Genomic DNA, 16,675 nt, shown 5'->3' with positions numbered 1-16,675 from the left:
AATTTCAGTGTTAACAGTTGACATAAGATCATGACCTAAACTGTCTAACAACATATATAGTCATGCACATAAGCCTTGATTGCTGCTGATGCACGCTATGCACACATTTTGAATTTTGCTCCAAACACAAGCCCATTATTTCTATCTCCCTTTATGTTTTTCTCTCAGCCTCTACCATCCTTAAAACCAAACGTTTAGTCACCCCGCCTATTAACTCCTTTTTTTACTCGGCATCCATTTTGTTTCTTATGCTTCTGTGAAAATCCTTGGAATGTTAAAGGCACTATAAAAATGTAAGTAGCTGTTGCGAGCTAAAATATGGGCTGCATCTCCTATACAATGGGCCATCTAATGGAAAACTGAGAAGCATAAGTCCTCCTGAGCAGCTATGAACTCCAATTCGGGGGAAGGCGAGGACCTGAAGTAGCAATGGAAAGGTAAAGGCAGATATTTATTCTGCAAATTTACTGCAGAATTGGGCGTTAGAGGGAAACCAGTTTTGGAGGCCAAGTATTGCAGTATCTATCATGGAGAGGAGGAACATAATTTCTGGGAATTACTAGTCACCCCACGCTCAAGAAGTGCCTGGCTAAAAGGCCTGGGGGAGGTAGCTGAAAGCATGCAGCATTAGTTAGCTATCCCAGTAGTTTTCTGGGGGGGTGGTGTTAGGAAATGGATGTAAAAGATTGTTATACCACACTCCCAATATTGCCGACCATTACTGCACATTTGCCACCAGTGTTAAGCTTAATTTCAACAGCAATATCCAAGTTATAGCCTTTTTAAGTTAAAGTTCATTCTCTTACCCTTGAAACTCTACAGAATAGGTCACCGGGCCAAGTTGAAGAATATCTGGATCCCATTTGACAATATGTTGCATATTGAATGAATCAACGGTCACATTTTTGGGTTCGGACACTACACAAACAGAAAGGGCAAACATTAGAAGTTATTAGCATGAGAAAATAAAATACTTTATTTTTACCACTTTAAAAAAAATCTACATCGAGTTGTACAAAATGTCAGGTTGCAATGCAGAATAATTTGGGTTGAAATAAGTGTGTGTCTAGGGAGCATGTCCACGTCTCCCATTGCTTTCCCAACTCTAGGTGCAGCCAGTCCATTCCTTGCTCAGGTTGACAAATGTCATACATGTGCCTATAGTGAAGGGAGTAGGATTGTGTCACTGTTAGGAAATGCAACTTCTTACTGTTAAGAGCAAGGGATTCCTTCCCCTGCTAGAAGTGAGCATGAGATTCTGTGGGATGGTAAAGCCAATTATGGTTCAATGAGAAACTATCTGAGATGGTAATGATAGAACACATTAGTGACCCTAATTCCAAGATTTCACTTCGTATTTCCTCTGTAGGAAGGAGGGAAGTCAATTCAGTGCGACTCTCAGCAACCACTTACACAGCCGCATTAGCAGAGGCCGAAAGGTGCTAAAATCAGTTTGGACCATTCTGCACTATACTCTGTAATTGAGCTTATGGTACCACCAGCGGTACCTTCAGTGGCAACTTCATTTTCACGGGCTATTGGTGAAGTAGGAGCATCCCTTCCACTCTTGTCAGTACGAGTTCGGCACACGTGACATGGCTGCTGCCTTAGATAGCAACAGGCCCACAGCAAAGAAGAATCCTCGTATTGACAAAGGTTCATCAGAGCTAGTCACAGATACAGGTAGTAGGTCTTCTACATCCACTGTTGAACTGAACAGTAGGGCATATCCACAGAAAACACAAAGTTCATGGTGTACAAGGTGAAAAGCCACCGACAAAACATATTCACCACTAGCGCTGAAAATCTTAATAAAAAATTATTTATGTTCAATATAGCTTGAGGGAAATCATTCAGATGTCCAAGGACGCATGTAATGCCCCCGTGAGAACATGGAAAGATCCTGCAACATAAAAATGAAGGCAGTCGTGATCTTATTGCCACTGGTAGTGCCTGGCAGTTGGTTGACTGTATTTCACTTTTTGATCCGACTGCGCAACGCCACACAAACTCATCATTAACGACCTTAGCAAGGAGAATCTACTTCTTTACCCCCTTTTTTTCTAACCTCTCTGCTCCTTTACTGGAGGGATAGGTATCCTCAGAGGAAGTTAAACATAGGCAGATAGTCTGCTAGTGCTTTCTACCGATATTTGCCACTTTTAAGTCACATCTGCAATGTTACACATATTTAATAATTCATCAGAAAAAAGGTGTAGTGTCAAGAGTGCTGGCGGATAGCTAACATTATACCTATATTTAGTAAGGGAGATAGAACACATCCAGGGAACCATAGACCAGTTAGATTAACATTGGTGGCAAGAAAAATAATGGAATCCCAACTAAAGGAGAAAATAGAATTAAATCTAGAAACCAAAAATAAAATAATGAATAGTCAACATAGATTTCAAAAAGTCTTGTTTGACCAATCTCATTGAATTCTTTGAAGAGGTACCAAAGAGAGTAGATAAGGGTAATGCAGCAAATATAATTTATATAGATTTCCAAAAGGTCTTTGATAAGGTACTGCATAATAGACTAATGAATAAGGCAAGAGCAAGTGGCAGAATGGCTTCAAGACAGAAAGCAGGTAGCAGGGGTAAAGAAAGGGTAGCTATTCAGAGTGGCAGAAAGTGGAAAGTTGTTCGCAATTTGTATTACGATTTAGACTTTAAAATCAGAAACACAATTTCTAAATTTGTGGATGACACCAAATTGGGAGGGGCGGGGTGCTAGTCAATACTGAGAAGGACTGCGATAAGTTACAGGAAGGATTTAATAAACTTGCAGAAGGGGCATATAGTTGACAAATGAATTTCAACACAGTTAAGTGTGAGGTATTATATTTTGGTAAGAAAACAAAGGTCGTCACATGTTACTTGGAAAAGAAGAATCTGAATGGTGTAGAGGAGCAAAGGGATCTGGGAATACAACTGCACAAATCAAGTAACGACGCAGGTTAATTTTAAAAATTCATTTGCGGGATGTGGACGTCGCTGGCAAGGCCAGCATTTATTGCCCATCCCCAATTGTCCTCGAGAAGGTAGTGATGAACCGCCTTCTTGAACTATTGCAGTCCTTGTGGTGAAGGTACTCCCACAGTGCTGTTAGGGAGGAAGTTCCAGGATTTTGACCCAGCGACGACGAAGGAATGGTGATATATTTCCAAGTCAGGATGTTGTGCGACTTGGAAGGGGGATGTGGTGGTGATGGTGTTCCCATATGCCTGCTGTCCTTGTGCTCCTAGATGGTAGAGGTTGCGGGTTTCAGAGGTTCTGTTGAAAAAACCTTGGCGAGTTGCTGTAGATGGTACACACTGCAGCCACGGTGTGCTGGTGGTGGAGGGAGTGAATGTTTAAGGTGGTGGATGGGATGCCAATCATGCGGGCTGCTTTGTTAAGATGATGTCGAGCTTCTTGAGTGTTGTTGGAGCTGTACTCATCCAGGCAAGTGGGGAGTATTCAATCACACTGCTGTCTTGTGCCTTGTAGATGGTGGAAAGGTTTTGGGGAGTCAGGAGGTGAGACGCTCACTGCAGAATTCCTAGCCTCTGACCTGCTCTTGTAGCCACAGTATTTATGTGGCTGGTCCAGTTAGGTTTCTGGTCAATTGTGAGCCCCAGGATGTTGATGGTAGGGGATTTGGCAATGGTAATGCCAGTGAATGTCAAGGTGGTTAGACTCTCACTTGTTGGAGATGGACATTGCCTGGCACTTGTATGGCGTGAATGTTACTTTCCACTTATCAGCCCAAGCCTGACTGCTGTCCAGGTCTTGCTACAAGCGGGCATGAACTGCTTCATTATCTGAGGAGCTGCGAATGGAACTAATAACTATACAATCATCAGCGGACATCCCCACTGCTGAGCTTATGATGCAGGGAGGGCCATAAAACAAACAAGCACTATGATTTATTTCTAGAAGGATAGAATTGAAAAGTAGGGAAGTTATGTTAAAGTTGTATTGAACCTCGGTTAGACCACACTTGGAGTGCGTTGTACAGTTCTGGTCACCATATTATTAAAAGGATATAGAGGCACTGGAGAGGGCGGAAGAAAGATTTACAAGGATGAAACCAGAAATGTGAAGTTATACCCATCAGGAAAGGATGAGCAGGCTGGGTCTCTTTTCTCTTGAAAGGAGAAGGCTGAGCAAAGACCTAATAATCATGAAATGTTTTCATAGAGTAGACACAGAGTGTTTCCACTTGTGGGAAAGAGCAAAACTAGAGGCCATCAATATTAAATAATGACCAAGACATCAAATAGGGAATTCGGAAGAAACTTCTTTACCCAGAGAGTGATAGGAATGTGGAACTCACTTCCACGTGGAGTAGTCGAGTCGAAATGTACAGATGCATTTAAGGGGAGGCTAAATAAGCATACGAGGGAGAAAGGAAGAGGGGGTTATGCTGATAATTCAAGTAAAGCATAAACACCGGCATGGACTGCTTGAGCTTGTTTCTGTGCTGTATATTCTATGTAATCTTATGTAACATTTGCTGGTGTACAGTTCAATGGATGCTGACAAACTTCTGGTGCCTCATTCAATGGCTATTCTTCATGGGTGACTTTATATAAGCTATTATACTATAGAAAGCATCATAACGGAGTCCAATTCTGTCCACACAACTCTGGCTGAATGTTACCCTTCTCCAGCAGGGCCCTTCCAGCTCAAATCAGCCGAGACCAGCAACTGAACCTGGGGCCTTTATAGTCTGTATGACCCATAAACACAGATCCAATCAAATACCAGTCTGACTGAGTACTAGGACATTTTCCGCTGCATGTTAATTTTCAGTGCCTGTAAAGCAGAACTGCAATAAACAGCTTAGAAAACCTACTAATGCATGTAAAGCTCTTACCTGCTTCAACCCAGTTTGATGTTTCATTTCTATATTCTGCTCTCACTCTTAGGTGGTACGGTGCTCGGAAAGTGAGACTGTCCAGCAATTCACATTCTGTTTGAGTGATGTGAATGCAGTTCTGCACATCGGTCCAACTCTGGTTGTCTTTTCTTTCGAATGTTCTAGATAAAAGTAAAGATTGCATCGAGAAAGACATTTAACCAAGTGGCGCCCTAAAAATAGCACATCAATCTTTGCTGAAGTGAAAGTTAATCTCCTGAAGAAAAAATAAATAAATTCAAAAGCTGCATTGACACCACTGTCCTAAAGTGCACCATCCCCACCGGCACCTGGAAATCCCTGGCCCAAGACCGCCCTAAGTGGAGGAAGAGCATCCAGGAGGGCATTGAGCACACCGAGTCTCATCGCCGAGAGCATGCAGAAATCAAGCGCAGGCAGCAGAAAGTGTGTGCGGCAAATCAGAATCCCCACCCATCCCTTGTCTCAACCACTGTCTGTCCCACCTGTGGCAGAGACGGTAATTCCCATATTGGGCTGTACAGTCACCTGAGAACTCACTTTTAGAGTGGAAGCAAGATTTCCTCGATTTCGAGGGACTGCCTGTGATGATGATGAGACAAGATCACATTTAGTTCGGATGCAACTAGAATATGGTGTTCAGTTGTAGGTGGCCTACTTTAGGCAGGATGTCAAGGCCATGCAGAGGGTGCAGAAAAGATTCACTAAAATGATACCAGGGATCAGAGGCTTTATATGTTCGTTCTGAGGAGAGCTGAGCAAAACTAGTGCTCCTTTCACTAAAGCAGAGAAGGTTAAGAGGAGATCTGATACAGTTGTTCAAAATTATTAGTTGTTTTGATAAAAGTAAAATGTAGAAAATTATTTTTCCAATGGTCTGAGAGTTGATAACTAGCAGGCATATTTAATGATTTGACCATAACATAAGAACATAAGAACAGGAGTAGGCCATCTAGCCCCTCGAGCCTGCTCCGCCATTCAACAAGATCATGGCTGATCTGGCCGTGGACTCAGCTAAGGGAGAGGTTAGGAGATTTTTTTTTTTTTTTTTTAATATGCAGAAGGCTGTTAGGACATGGTTGTTAGGACATGGAATCCCCTACCAGAAATATTGCTGAAAGCAGAATCTACTAGCTTTTAAAAGGGAAATGCGTATATATATTTGTAAAATGGATATTTAAAAAGGTTATGGGGAAAGAGCAAAGGGATGGAACCACATGGCTAGCTCGGAGTTGGTGAGGGTGCAATGGGCGGAAGTTCCTTGTGTGTTGTAACATTCCATGAACCATCCTGGATAAGTTCTTTTCTTTTTTTTTTAATTCCCCCTCTCAACATCAATTCATGGCCGAGAAGGTTGGACAGTGATAGCTTCTCTTGCCAAAACCTCTTTGAGGAAGTACAAATTTCCCCAGAACATCAGCAGTATTAGCAGAAAACTTGCAGAGCTGCCAACAAGAGAGGTGTGCCTGGTGGGGGAATTTTCAGTCAGAAATGTTACACCTGACATGTGCTCCCATCCCAGGACCTGCACAAGCCACAAACATGCAGCACAGCACAGACTCCTGCCAAATGCAGGAGAGTTAGTGAACCTGCATTACTGGTGCAACCCCACCCGATACAGATCCAACATACACTTAACAGGAACTGGCTAACCCAGTTCCTGCCCCTCCCTGCTCCTTTCAAAGTCTCATTCCCAATTATTTGTTTTGTCTGATGCATTACTCATCTTTCTCCATTTCCTTTGAAAACTCCATTCCCTGAAACCACTGTTTTATATTCTGTGAATAATCCGCTCCACATCCTCAATGTTCAGCTGAAGGTTACAACTGCCTGAGCTTAACTCTTTCTTTATGACGTTAGCTAAACCCTTTCTTTATGACGTTAGCTAAACCCCTCCCATGAAATATTCCTGGAACTCATTCCTTACTGATGTGCTAATGTACATTTGTGTACACAATACACTGACTGGGCTAACACTTCAGCACTGCAATCCACTTCTCCCTGTTATGTGATTGCTACTAACAGCAAGAGAGGCAATTTTGTTTAAGTCATTTGGAAAGAAAATCTAGGTAGAAAGTCTGAGAGTATAACTCTAGCAAATGGTAATAAATGGTTGTAAGACAGTAACTCAGGGCTGAGCGTGCAGCAGACATTAAAAACCACTGTAGGGAGTGATTTATGAAAATGATTTAAATTTCTTGATTGTGAAATTGTTTCGCACCGTCTTTTATTGCTATATACTTTTACTGTAGAATCTCCATTAGCAAACCATAACTGCATGTCCACTGATCCCTGAAGGTAGGAGGACAAGTAGCTAAGGTGGCTAAGAAGGCATACGGTATACTTTCCTTTATTAGCCAAGACATACAAGAACAGGGGGGTTGAGAGGACACTTAATTGAGATGTATAAAATTACAAGGGGCCTAGAGTGGATAGGAAGGACCTATTTCCCTTAGCAGAGATGTCAATAACTAAAGGGCATAAATCCTTAGTAGAAAGATTGGAGGGAAGTTGAGGAGAACTTTTTTCGCCCAGAGGGTGGTGGGAGTCTGGAACTCACTGCCTAAAAGGGTGGTGGAAGCAGAAACCTTCACCACATTTAAAAAGTACTTGGATATGCACTTGGAAGTGCCGTACCCTACAAGGCCACGGACAAAGAGCTGGAAAGTGGGATTAGGCAGGATAGCTCTTTTTCAGCAGGCACAGACATGATGGGCCAAATGCCGTCTTTCTGTGCTGTAAATTTCTCTGAATCTAGAATTTGAACCCCTGGTGGATAATTGAAACTGGATGATCAAGAGCCTGAAAATTAAGATCTTATGCTTAGGGAGCATCAATACCTTAAGGTATGGAATGAAAATCCTAATTTAATCTTTTCTGAGCTGTGACATTGATTTATATCAGAGAGGATGACACGAAGGGTGTTAGTGCTCTGGGCAATGAGGCACCATCTCACACAAAGCCTTGTTCTAGCAGAACTATTCCTGGATAATTGAGAGGGTGAATAATGGGGCATGGCTAATGTGGTTCCTCTGTAGCTGTTCCAAGTTAAAATTCAATTTCTTACCTTTGAACAGAGTATGTCACTGGACCATCTTGGAAAGTAATAGAATTCCATTTAATGATACGCTTCCATCTGACATAATCAATACTCAGGTTTCCAGGTTCCGGGATCCCTCCAAGAACTATAAAAGCAGAAACAATCAGCATTAAAAGAGGTTTTAATCCTGAGACAATGAAAAAAAATAGAAAGCAAGCTAGCTATTTCATACTAGGTTCATCTGGCTTGGCGGCAGAAATTTATAAGCCAACACAATTCCATGTGGTTAAACCCAGTGGTCATTTTACACATCCACACAGCCAGCAGGGAGTCTCACCAGCAGCCCAGATGTAAAATGACCCCTCGCTTCCTCACAGAGGATACTTGAATACTGGCCTTGAAGGCACAGACTCAGTTAAACACAGCTCCATCTTTGTACCTAAACATCAAAACCATATTTCAGAGCATAGGTTATTTGAGAGGAAATCCATAGGAGGTCCATTAACATTTCATATAAAGAGCATCCCTTAATACTAAGTTTTCATTGGTTTATGTGAAGCTTGTAGAGTTTGTGGATTAAAGGGCACATATATTGAGGTTCTCAGATGGTCATGAACATTGGAATATCACTATATGTTGATGGGGTCAAGAATGTTCCTTGGCTAGAGAAATAGGCCCGAGTAAAAGTTGGGTGGAGATATTCACTCTGCACTGTGTGTATGTTTAGGTATTCCTGAGGTTAGGAGCTCCTGATTTGAATCTCCTCACGATCAAAATGTCCCTACATGAATAATCTCCTGGAACAAGAAACTCATCTTAAGTGGTTTCCAGTTTATGCAACTGGTAAATGGCACCAGGACAGCAGAAAATCCATGGCTCTGACATTTAAGCAATGAAAAAGAAATGGGCACACCCCCTAAAGGGTTGGCTGTAAGCAACTTGATTGGGCAGATCCTCGTTCCTCGTTTTCAAATCCCTCCATGGCCTCACCCCTCCCCATCTCTAATCTCCACCCCCCCCCCACCCCACCCACCCAGAGATTTCTGCACTCCTCTAATTCTGGCCTCTTGTGTATCCGCGATTTTAAATCGCTCCACCATTGGTGCCCGTGCCTTCAGCTATCAAGGACCCAAACTCTAGATTCCCTTCCTAAACCCCTCCATCTTTCTTCCCTCCTTTAAGACGCTCCTTAAAACCTACCTCTTTGAAATTTGGTCATCTGCTGTAATTTCTCCTTATGAGGCTTGATGTCAAATTTTGTTTCATAACACTCGTGAAGCGTCGTGGGACAACAACAACAACTTGTATTTATATAGCACCTTTAACGTAGTGACACATCCCAAGATGCTTCACAGGAGTATTATGAGATAAAAAAGCAGTGACACCAAGCCGCATAAAGAGAAATTAGGGCAGGTGACCAAAAGCTTAGTCAAAGAGATAGGTTTTGTGCAGCGTCTTAAAGGAGGAAAGAAAGATAAGAGAGACTGAGGGGTTTAGGCAGGGAATTCCAGAACTTAGGGCCTAGGCAACAGGAGCACGACCACCAATGGTTGAACAATTATAATCAGGGATACTCAAGATGCCAGAATTAGAGGAGCGCAGCCATCTCGGGGGAGGGGCGCGGTTGTGGGGCTGGAGGAGATTACAGAGATAGGGAGGGGTGAGGCCATGGAGGGATTTGAAAATAAGGATGAGAATTTTGAAATCGAGGCGCTGCTTAACCAATGTAGGTCAGCGAGCACAGGGGTGATGGGTGAGCGGGACTTGGTGCGAGTTAGGACACGGCAGTCGAATTTTGGAACACTTCTAGTTTACATAGGTAGAACGTGGGACGAGAGGGATGGAGTCAGTGACTAGGGAACGGAGTTTGTGGTGGGGACCGAAAACAATGGCTTCAGTCTTCCCAATATTCAATTGGAGAAAATTTCTGCTCATCCAGAACTAGATGTCTGACAATTTAGAGACCATGGAGGGGTCAAGAGAAGTGGTAGTGAGGTAGAGCTGGGTATCATCAGCGTACATGTGGAAACTGACGCTGTGTTTTTGGATGATGTCACCAATGGGCAACATGTAGATGAGTAATAGGAGGCGGCCAAGGATAGATCCTTGGGGGACACCAGAGGTAACGATGCGGGAGTGGGAACAGAAGCCATTGCAGGCGATTCTCTGGCTACGATTAGATAGAGAAGAATGGAACCAGGCGAGTGCAGTCCCACCCAGTTGGACGACAGTGGAGAGGCGCTAGAGAAGGATAGAGTGGTCAATCATGTCAAAGGCTCCAGACAAGTCAAGAAGAACAAGGAACGATAGTTTGCCTTTGTAACAGACATAAAGGATGTCAATTGTGACTTTGATGAGAGCCGTTTCGGTACTGTGGGAGGCGCAGAAACCGGATTGGAGGGATTCAAACATGGAATTGCGGGAAAGATGGGCATGGATTTCGGAGGCAACAACACATTCAAGGACTTGAGAGGAAAGCGAGGTTAGAAATGGGGCGGTAGTTTGCAAGGACGGAAGGGTTGGTTTTTTGAGGGGGGTGATGATGGCAGATTTGAAGGAGAGGGAGACAGTACCCGAGGAGAGAGAACCGTTAACAATGTCAGCTAAGATGGGAGCCAGAAAAGGAAGTTGGGTGGTGAGCAGTTTGGTGGGAATAGGGTTAAGGGAGCATGGACAGGATGAGCTCAGAAAGGTCATGAGGGGAGATTGGAGAGAAACTGGAGAAAGACGTGTGGTCATGGCTAGGGCAAAAGGGTCCTTAGAGGAAGTTTGGACCGGTGGGCTAGAGGAAGTGGCGGCCGAATGGAAGATCTCAATCTCAGAGACAATGACGTCCATGAGCTCCTCACATTTATTGTTGGAGGAGAGGGTGGAGACTGGAGAAAGGGGTTTAAAAAGACAGTTAGCAGTGGAGAATAGAAGCTGGGGTTTTACTACCTTAAAGGCATTATGTAAATATAAGTTGTTGTTGATGTTGGGAATGGAGGCCATTAAATCATGGATGTTAGATTTGTCATGGTGCTTTTGACTTCCAAGGTTTCCGTCCCAGGGTGAGCAGTTGGTGAGAGGGGAGCAGCCTATAAAAGGCCCAGCGGGAGATCGAGAGCCAGCGGCAGTTGGTGAGACGCGGGAGCAGCCTATAAAAGGCCCAGCGGGAGATCGAGAGCCAGCAGCAGTTGGTGAGACGCGGGAGCAGCCTATAAAAGGCCCAGCGGGAGATCGAGAGCCAGCAGCAGTTGGTGAGAGGGGAGCGACCTATCAAAAGCCCAGCGGGAGATCGAGAGCCAGCGGCAGTTGGTGAGACGCGGGAGCAGCCTATAAAAGGCCCAGCGGGAGATCGAGAGCCAGCGGCAGTTGGTGAGACGCGTGAGCAGCCTATAAAAGGCCCAGCGGGAGATCGAGAGCCAGCGGCAGTTGGTGAGACGCGTGAGACGCGGGAGCAGCCTATCAAAAGCCCAGCGGGAGATCGAGGGCCAGCGGCAGTTGGTGAGACGCGTGAGCAGCCTATAAAAGGCCCAGCGGGAGATCGTGAGCCAGCGGCAGTTGGTGAGCGGGGAGCAGCCTATAAAAGGCCCAGCGGGAGATCGAGAGCCAGCAGCAGTTGGTGAGACGCGGGAGCAGCCTATAAAAGGCCCAGCGGGAGATCGAGAGCCAGCAGCAGTTGGTGAGAGGGGAGCGACCTATCAAAAGCCCAGCGGGAGATCGAGAGCCAGCGGCAGTTGGTGAGACGCGGGAGCAGCCTATAAAAGGCCCAGCGGGAGATCGAGAGCCAGCGGCAGTTGGTGAGACGCGTGAGACGCGGGAGCAGCCTATAAAAGGCCCAGCGGGAGATCGAGAGCCAGCGGCAGTTGGTGAGACGCGTGAGACGCGGGAGCAGCCTATCAAAAGCCCAGCGGGAGATCGAGGGCCAGCGGCAGTTGGTGAGACGCGTGAGCAGCCTATAAAAGGCCCAGCGGGAGATCGTGAGCCAGCGGCAGTTGGTGAGCGGGGAGCAGCCTATAAAAGGCCCAGCGGGAGATCGAGAGCCAGCGGCAGTTGGAGAGACGCGGGAGCAGCCTATAAAAGGCCCAGCGGGAGATCGAGAGCCAGCGGCAGTTGGTGAGACGCGTGAGACGCGGGAGCAGCCTATCAAAAGCCCAGTGGGAGATCGAGAGCCAGCGGCAGTTGGTGAGACGCGTGAGCAGCCTATAAAAGGCCCAGCGGGAGATCGTGAGCCAGCGGCAGTTGGTGAGACGCGGGAGCAGCCTATCAAAAGGCAGCTACAGCGGGAGAGAAAGCAAAATAGAAGTAGAAAGTAATCAAAAAGTGACGTCACAGCCAATGAGGTAAGTGATTGGCTGGTGATTGGTGAGTAGCTTTTCTTTTATTTTTTATATCAGTAAGTGAACTGTAACATTGTTATTACCAATTTAAGGGTATCTAAGGTTAAGACATGGCAGGAGAGCTCGGCCATGTGATATGCTCCTCCTGTACCATGTGGGAACTCGGGGACACTTCCGGTGTCCCTGGGCGCTACGTGTGTGGGAAGTGTATCTGCCTCGAGCTCTTGATGGTCCGCGTTGCGGAATTGGAGCTGAGGGTGGATTCACTCTGGAGCATCCACGATGCTGAGAATGACGTGAGTATCACGTGTAGTGAGTTGGTCTTACCGCAGGAGAAGGGTCCACAGCCAGATAGGGAATGGAAGACCAGCAGGAAGAGCAGTGCAAGAAAGATAGTGCAAGGGGCCCCTGTGGTCACCCCCCTGCAAAACAGATACACCGCTTTGGGTACTGTTGGGGAGGATGACTCATCAGGGGAGGGCAGCAGCAACCAAGTTCATGGCACCGTAGGTGGCTCTGCTGCACAGGAGGGCAGGAAAAAGAGTGGGAGAGCGATAGTGATAGGGGATTCGATGGTGAGGGGAATAGATAGGCGTTTCTGCGGACGCAACCGAGACTCCAGGATGGTATGTTGCCTCCCTGGTGCAAGGGTCAAGGATGTCTCGGAGCGGGTGCAGGACATTCTGAAATGGGAGGGAGAACAGCCAGTTGTCGTGGGGCACATTGGTACCAACGACATAGGTAAAAAAAGGGATGAGGTCCTACGAAAAGAATTTAAGGAGCTAGGAGCTAAATTAAAAAGTAGGACCTCAAAAGTAGTAATCTCGGGATTGCTACCAGTGCCACGTGCTAGTCAGAGTAGGAATCGCAGGATAGCGCAGATGAATACATGGCTTGAGCAGTGGTGCAGCAGGGAGGGATTCAAATTCTTGGGGCATTGGAACCGGTTCTGGGGGAGGTGGGACCAGTACAAACCGGACGGTCTGCACCTGGGCAGGACCGGAACCAATGTCCTAGGGGGAGTGTTTGCTAGTGCTGTTGGGGAGGAGTTAAACTAATATTGCAGGGGGATGGGAACCTATCCAGGGAGACAAAAATGAGGCAAAAGCAAAAGACAGAAAGGAGATGAGGAAAAGTGGAGGGCAGAGAAACCCAAGGCAAAGAACAAAAAGGGCCACTGTACAGCAAAATTCTAAAAGGACAAAGGGTGTTAAAAAAGCAAGCCTGAAGGCTTTGTGTCTTAATGCAAGGAGTATCCGCAATAAGGTGGATGAATTAACTGTGCAAATAGATGTTAACAAATATGATGTGATTGGGATTACGGAGACGTGGCTCCAGGATGATCAGGGCTGGGAACTCAACATCCAGGGGTATTCAACATTCAGGAAGGATAGAATAAAAGGAAAAGGAGGTGGGGTAGCATTGCTGGTTAAAGAGGAGATTCATGCAATAGTTAGGAAAGACATTAGCTTGGATGATGTGGAATCTATATGGGTAGAGCTGCAGAACACTAAAGGGCAAAAATCGTTAGTGGGAGTTGTGTACAGACCTCCAAACAGTAGTAGTGATGTTGGGGAGGGCATCAAACAGGAAATTAGGAGTGCATGCAATAAAGGTGCAGCAGTTATAATGGGTGACTTTAATATGCACATAGATTGGGCCAGCCAAACTGGAAGCAATACGATGGAGGAGGATTTCCTGGAGTGCATAAGGGATGGTTTTCTAGACCAATATGTCGAGGAACCAACTAGGGGGGAGGCCATCTTAGACTGGGTGTTGTGTAATGAGAGAGGATTAATTAGCAATCTCATTGTGCGAGGCCCCTTGGGGAAGAGTGACCATAATATGGTGGAATTCTGCATTAGGATGGAGAATGAAACAGTTAATTCAGAGACCATGGTCCAGAACTTAAAGAAGGCTAACTTTGAAGGTATGAGGCATGAATTGGCTAAGATAGATTGGCTAATGATACTTAAGGGGTTGACTGTGGATGGGCAATGGCAGACATTTAGAGACCGCATGGATGAATTACAACAATTGTACATTCCTGTCTGGCGTAAAAATAAAAAAGGGAAGGTGGCTCAACCGTGGCTATCTAGGGAAAGCAGGGATAGTATTAAAGCCAAGGAAATGGCATACAAATTGGCCAGAAAATAGCAGCGAACCTGGGGACTGGGAGAAATTTAGAACTCAGCAGAGGAGGACAAAGGGTTTGATTAGGGCAGGGAAAATGGAGTACGAGAAGAAGCTTGCAGGGAACATTAAGGCGGATTGCAAAAGTTTCTATAGGTATGTGAAGAGAAAAAGGTTAGTAAAGACAAACGTAGGTCCCCTGCAGTCAGAATCAGGGGAAGTCATAACGGGGAACAAAGAAATGGCAGACCAATTGAACAAGTACTTTGGTTCGGTATTCACTAAGGAGGACACAAACAACCTTCCGGATATAAAAGTGGTCAGAGGGTCTAGTAAGGAGGAGGAACTGAGGGAAATCTTTATTAGTCGGGAAATTGTGTTGGGGAAATTGATGGGATTGAAGGCCGATAAATCCCCAGGGCCTGATGGACTGCATCCCAGAGTACTTAAGGAGGTGGCCTTGGAAATAGCGGATGCATTGACAGTCATTTTCCAACATTCCATTGACTCTGGATCAGTTCCTATCGAGTGGAGGGTAGCCAATGTAACCCCACTTTTTAAAAAAGGAGGGAGAGAGAAAGCAGGGAATTATAGACCGGTCAGCCTGACCTCAGTAGTGGGTAAAATGATGGAATCAATTATTAAGGATGTCATAGCAGCGCATTTGGAAAATGGTGACATGATAGGTCCAAGTCAGTATGGATTTGTGAAAGGGAGATCATGCTTGACAAATCTTCTGGAATTTTTTGAGGATGTTTCCAATAAAGTGGACAAAGGAGTACCAGTTGATGTGGTATATTTGGACTTTCAGAAGGCTTTCGACAAGGTCCCACACAGGAGATTAATGTGCAAAGTTAAAGCACATGGGATTGGGGGTAGTGTGCTGACGTGGATTGAGAACTGGTTGTCAGACAGGAAGCAAAGAGTAGGAGTAAATGGGTACTTTTCGGAATGGCAGGCAGTGACTAGTGGGGTACCGCAGGGTTCTGTGCTGGGGCCCCAGTTGTTTACATTGTACATTAATGATTTAGACGAGGGGATTAAATGTAGTATCTCCAAATTTGCGGATGACACTAAGTTGGGTGGCAGTGTGAGCTGCGAGGAGGATGCTATGAGGCTGCAGAGTGACTTGGATAGGTTAGGTGAGTGGGCAAATGCGTGGCAGATGAAGTATAATGTGGATAAATGTGAGGTTATCCACTTTGGTGGTAAAAACAGAGAGACAGACTATTATCTGAATGGTGACAGATTAGGAAAAGGGAAGGTGCAACGAGACCTGGGTGTCATGGTACATCAGTCATTGAAGGTTGGCATGCAGGTACAGCAGGCGGTTAAGAAAGCAAATGGCATGTTGGCCTTCATAGCGAGGGGATTTGAGTACAGGGGCAGGGAGGTGTTGCTACAGTTGTACAGGGCCTTGGTGAGGCCACACCTGGAGTATTGTGTACAGTTTTGGTCTCCTAACTTGAGGAAGGACATTCTTGCTATTGAGGGAGTGCAGTGAAGATTCACCAGACTGATTTCCGGGATGGTGGGACTGACCTATCAAGAAAGACTGGATCAACTGGGCTTGTATTCACTGGAGTTCAGAAGAGTGAGAGGGGACCTCATAGAAACGTTTAAAATTCTGACGGGTTTGGACAGGTTGGATGCAGGAAGAATGTTCCCAATGTTGGGGAAGTCCAGAACCAGAGGTCACAGTCTAAGGATAAGGGGTAAGCCATTTAGGACCGAGATAAGGAGAAACTTCTTCACCCAGAGAGTGGTGAACCTGTGGAATTCTCTACCACAGAAAGTAGTTGAGGCCAATTCACTAAATATATTCAAAAGGGAGTTAGATGAAGTCCTTACTACTCAGGGGATCAAGGGGTATGGTGTGAAAGCAGGAAGGGGGTACTGAAGTTGCATGTTCAGCCATGAACTCATTGAATGGCGGTGCAGGCTAGAAGGGCTGAATGGCCTGCTCCTGCACCTATTTTCTATGTTTCTATGTTTCTATGTGAGTGGGGACCATTCATAGAAACATAGAAAATAGGTGCAGGAGTGGACCATTTGGCCCTTCGAGCCTGCGTCACCATACAATATGATCATGGCTGATCATTCACCTCAGTATCCCTTTCCTGCTTTCTCTCCATACCCCTTGATCCCTTTAGCCGTAAGGGCCATATCTAACTCCTTCTTGAATATATCTAACGAACTGGCATCAACAACTCTCTGCGGTAGAGAATTCCACGTTAACAACTCTGGGTGAAGAAGTTTCTCCTCATTTCAGTCCTAAATGGCTTACCCCTTATCC

The 16,675-nt window shown here is 45.5% G+C and overlaps 1 protein-coding gene across 2 annotated transcripts in view; it reads right to left on the bottom strand.

Annotated features, from left to right (window-relative positions):
* LOC139276181 (interleukin-10 receptor subunit beta-like) overlaps positions 1–16,675 on the bottom strand; it is a 95,522-nt gene that overhangs the window by 28,021 nt on the left and 50,826 nt on the right. For both annotated transcript variants that reach the window (XR_011595838.1, XM_070893769.1), the window contains exons 2-4: positions 7,952–8,069; positions 4,864–5,027; positions 807–918 (exon numbers count right to left, since the gene is read on the bottom strand). Coding sequence is in view for 1 of the 2 variants with exons in the window: in XM_070893769.1 (XP_070749870.1) it covers positions 807–918; positions 4,864–5,027; positions 7,952–8,069 (394 nt within the window). In the remaining variant the exon portion in view is untranslated. The remainder of the gene's footprint in view (positions 1–806; positions 919–4,863; positions 5,028–7,951; positions 8,070–16,675) is intronic.

The sequence above is a fragment of the Pristiophorus japonicus genome, chromosome 11 (genome assembly GCF_044704955.1).
Source record: "Pristiophorus japonicus isolate sPriJap1 chromosome 11, sPriJap1.hap1, whole genome shotgun sequence".
NCBI lineage: Eukaryota > Metazoa > Chordata > Chondrichthyes > Pristiophoridae > Pristiophorus > Pristiophorus japonicus.
This window is presented reverse-complemented; position numbering and strand designations above follow the sequence as displayed.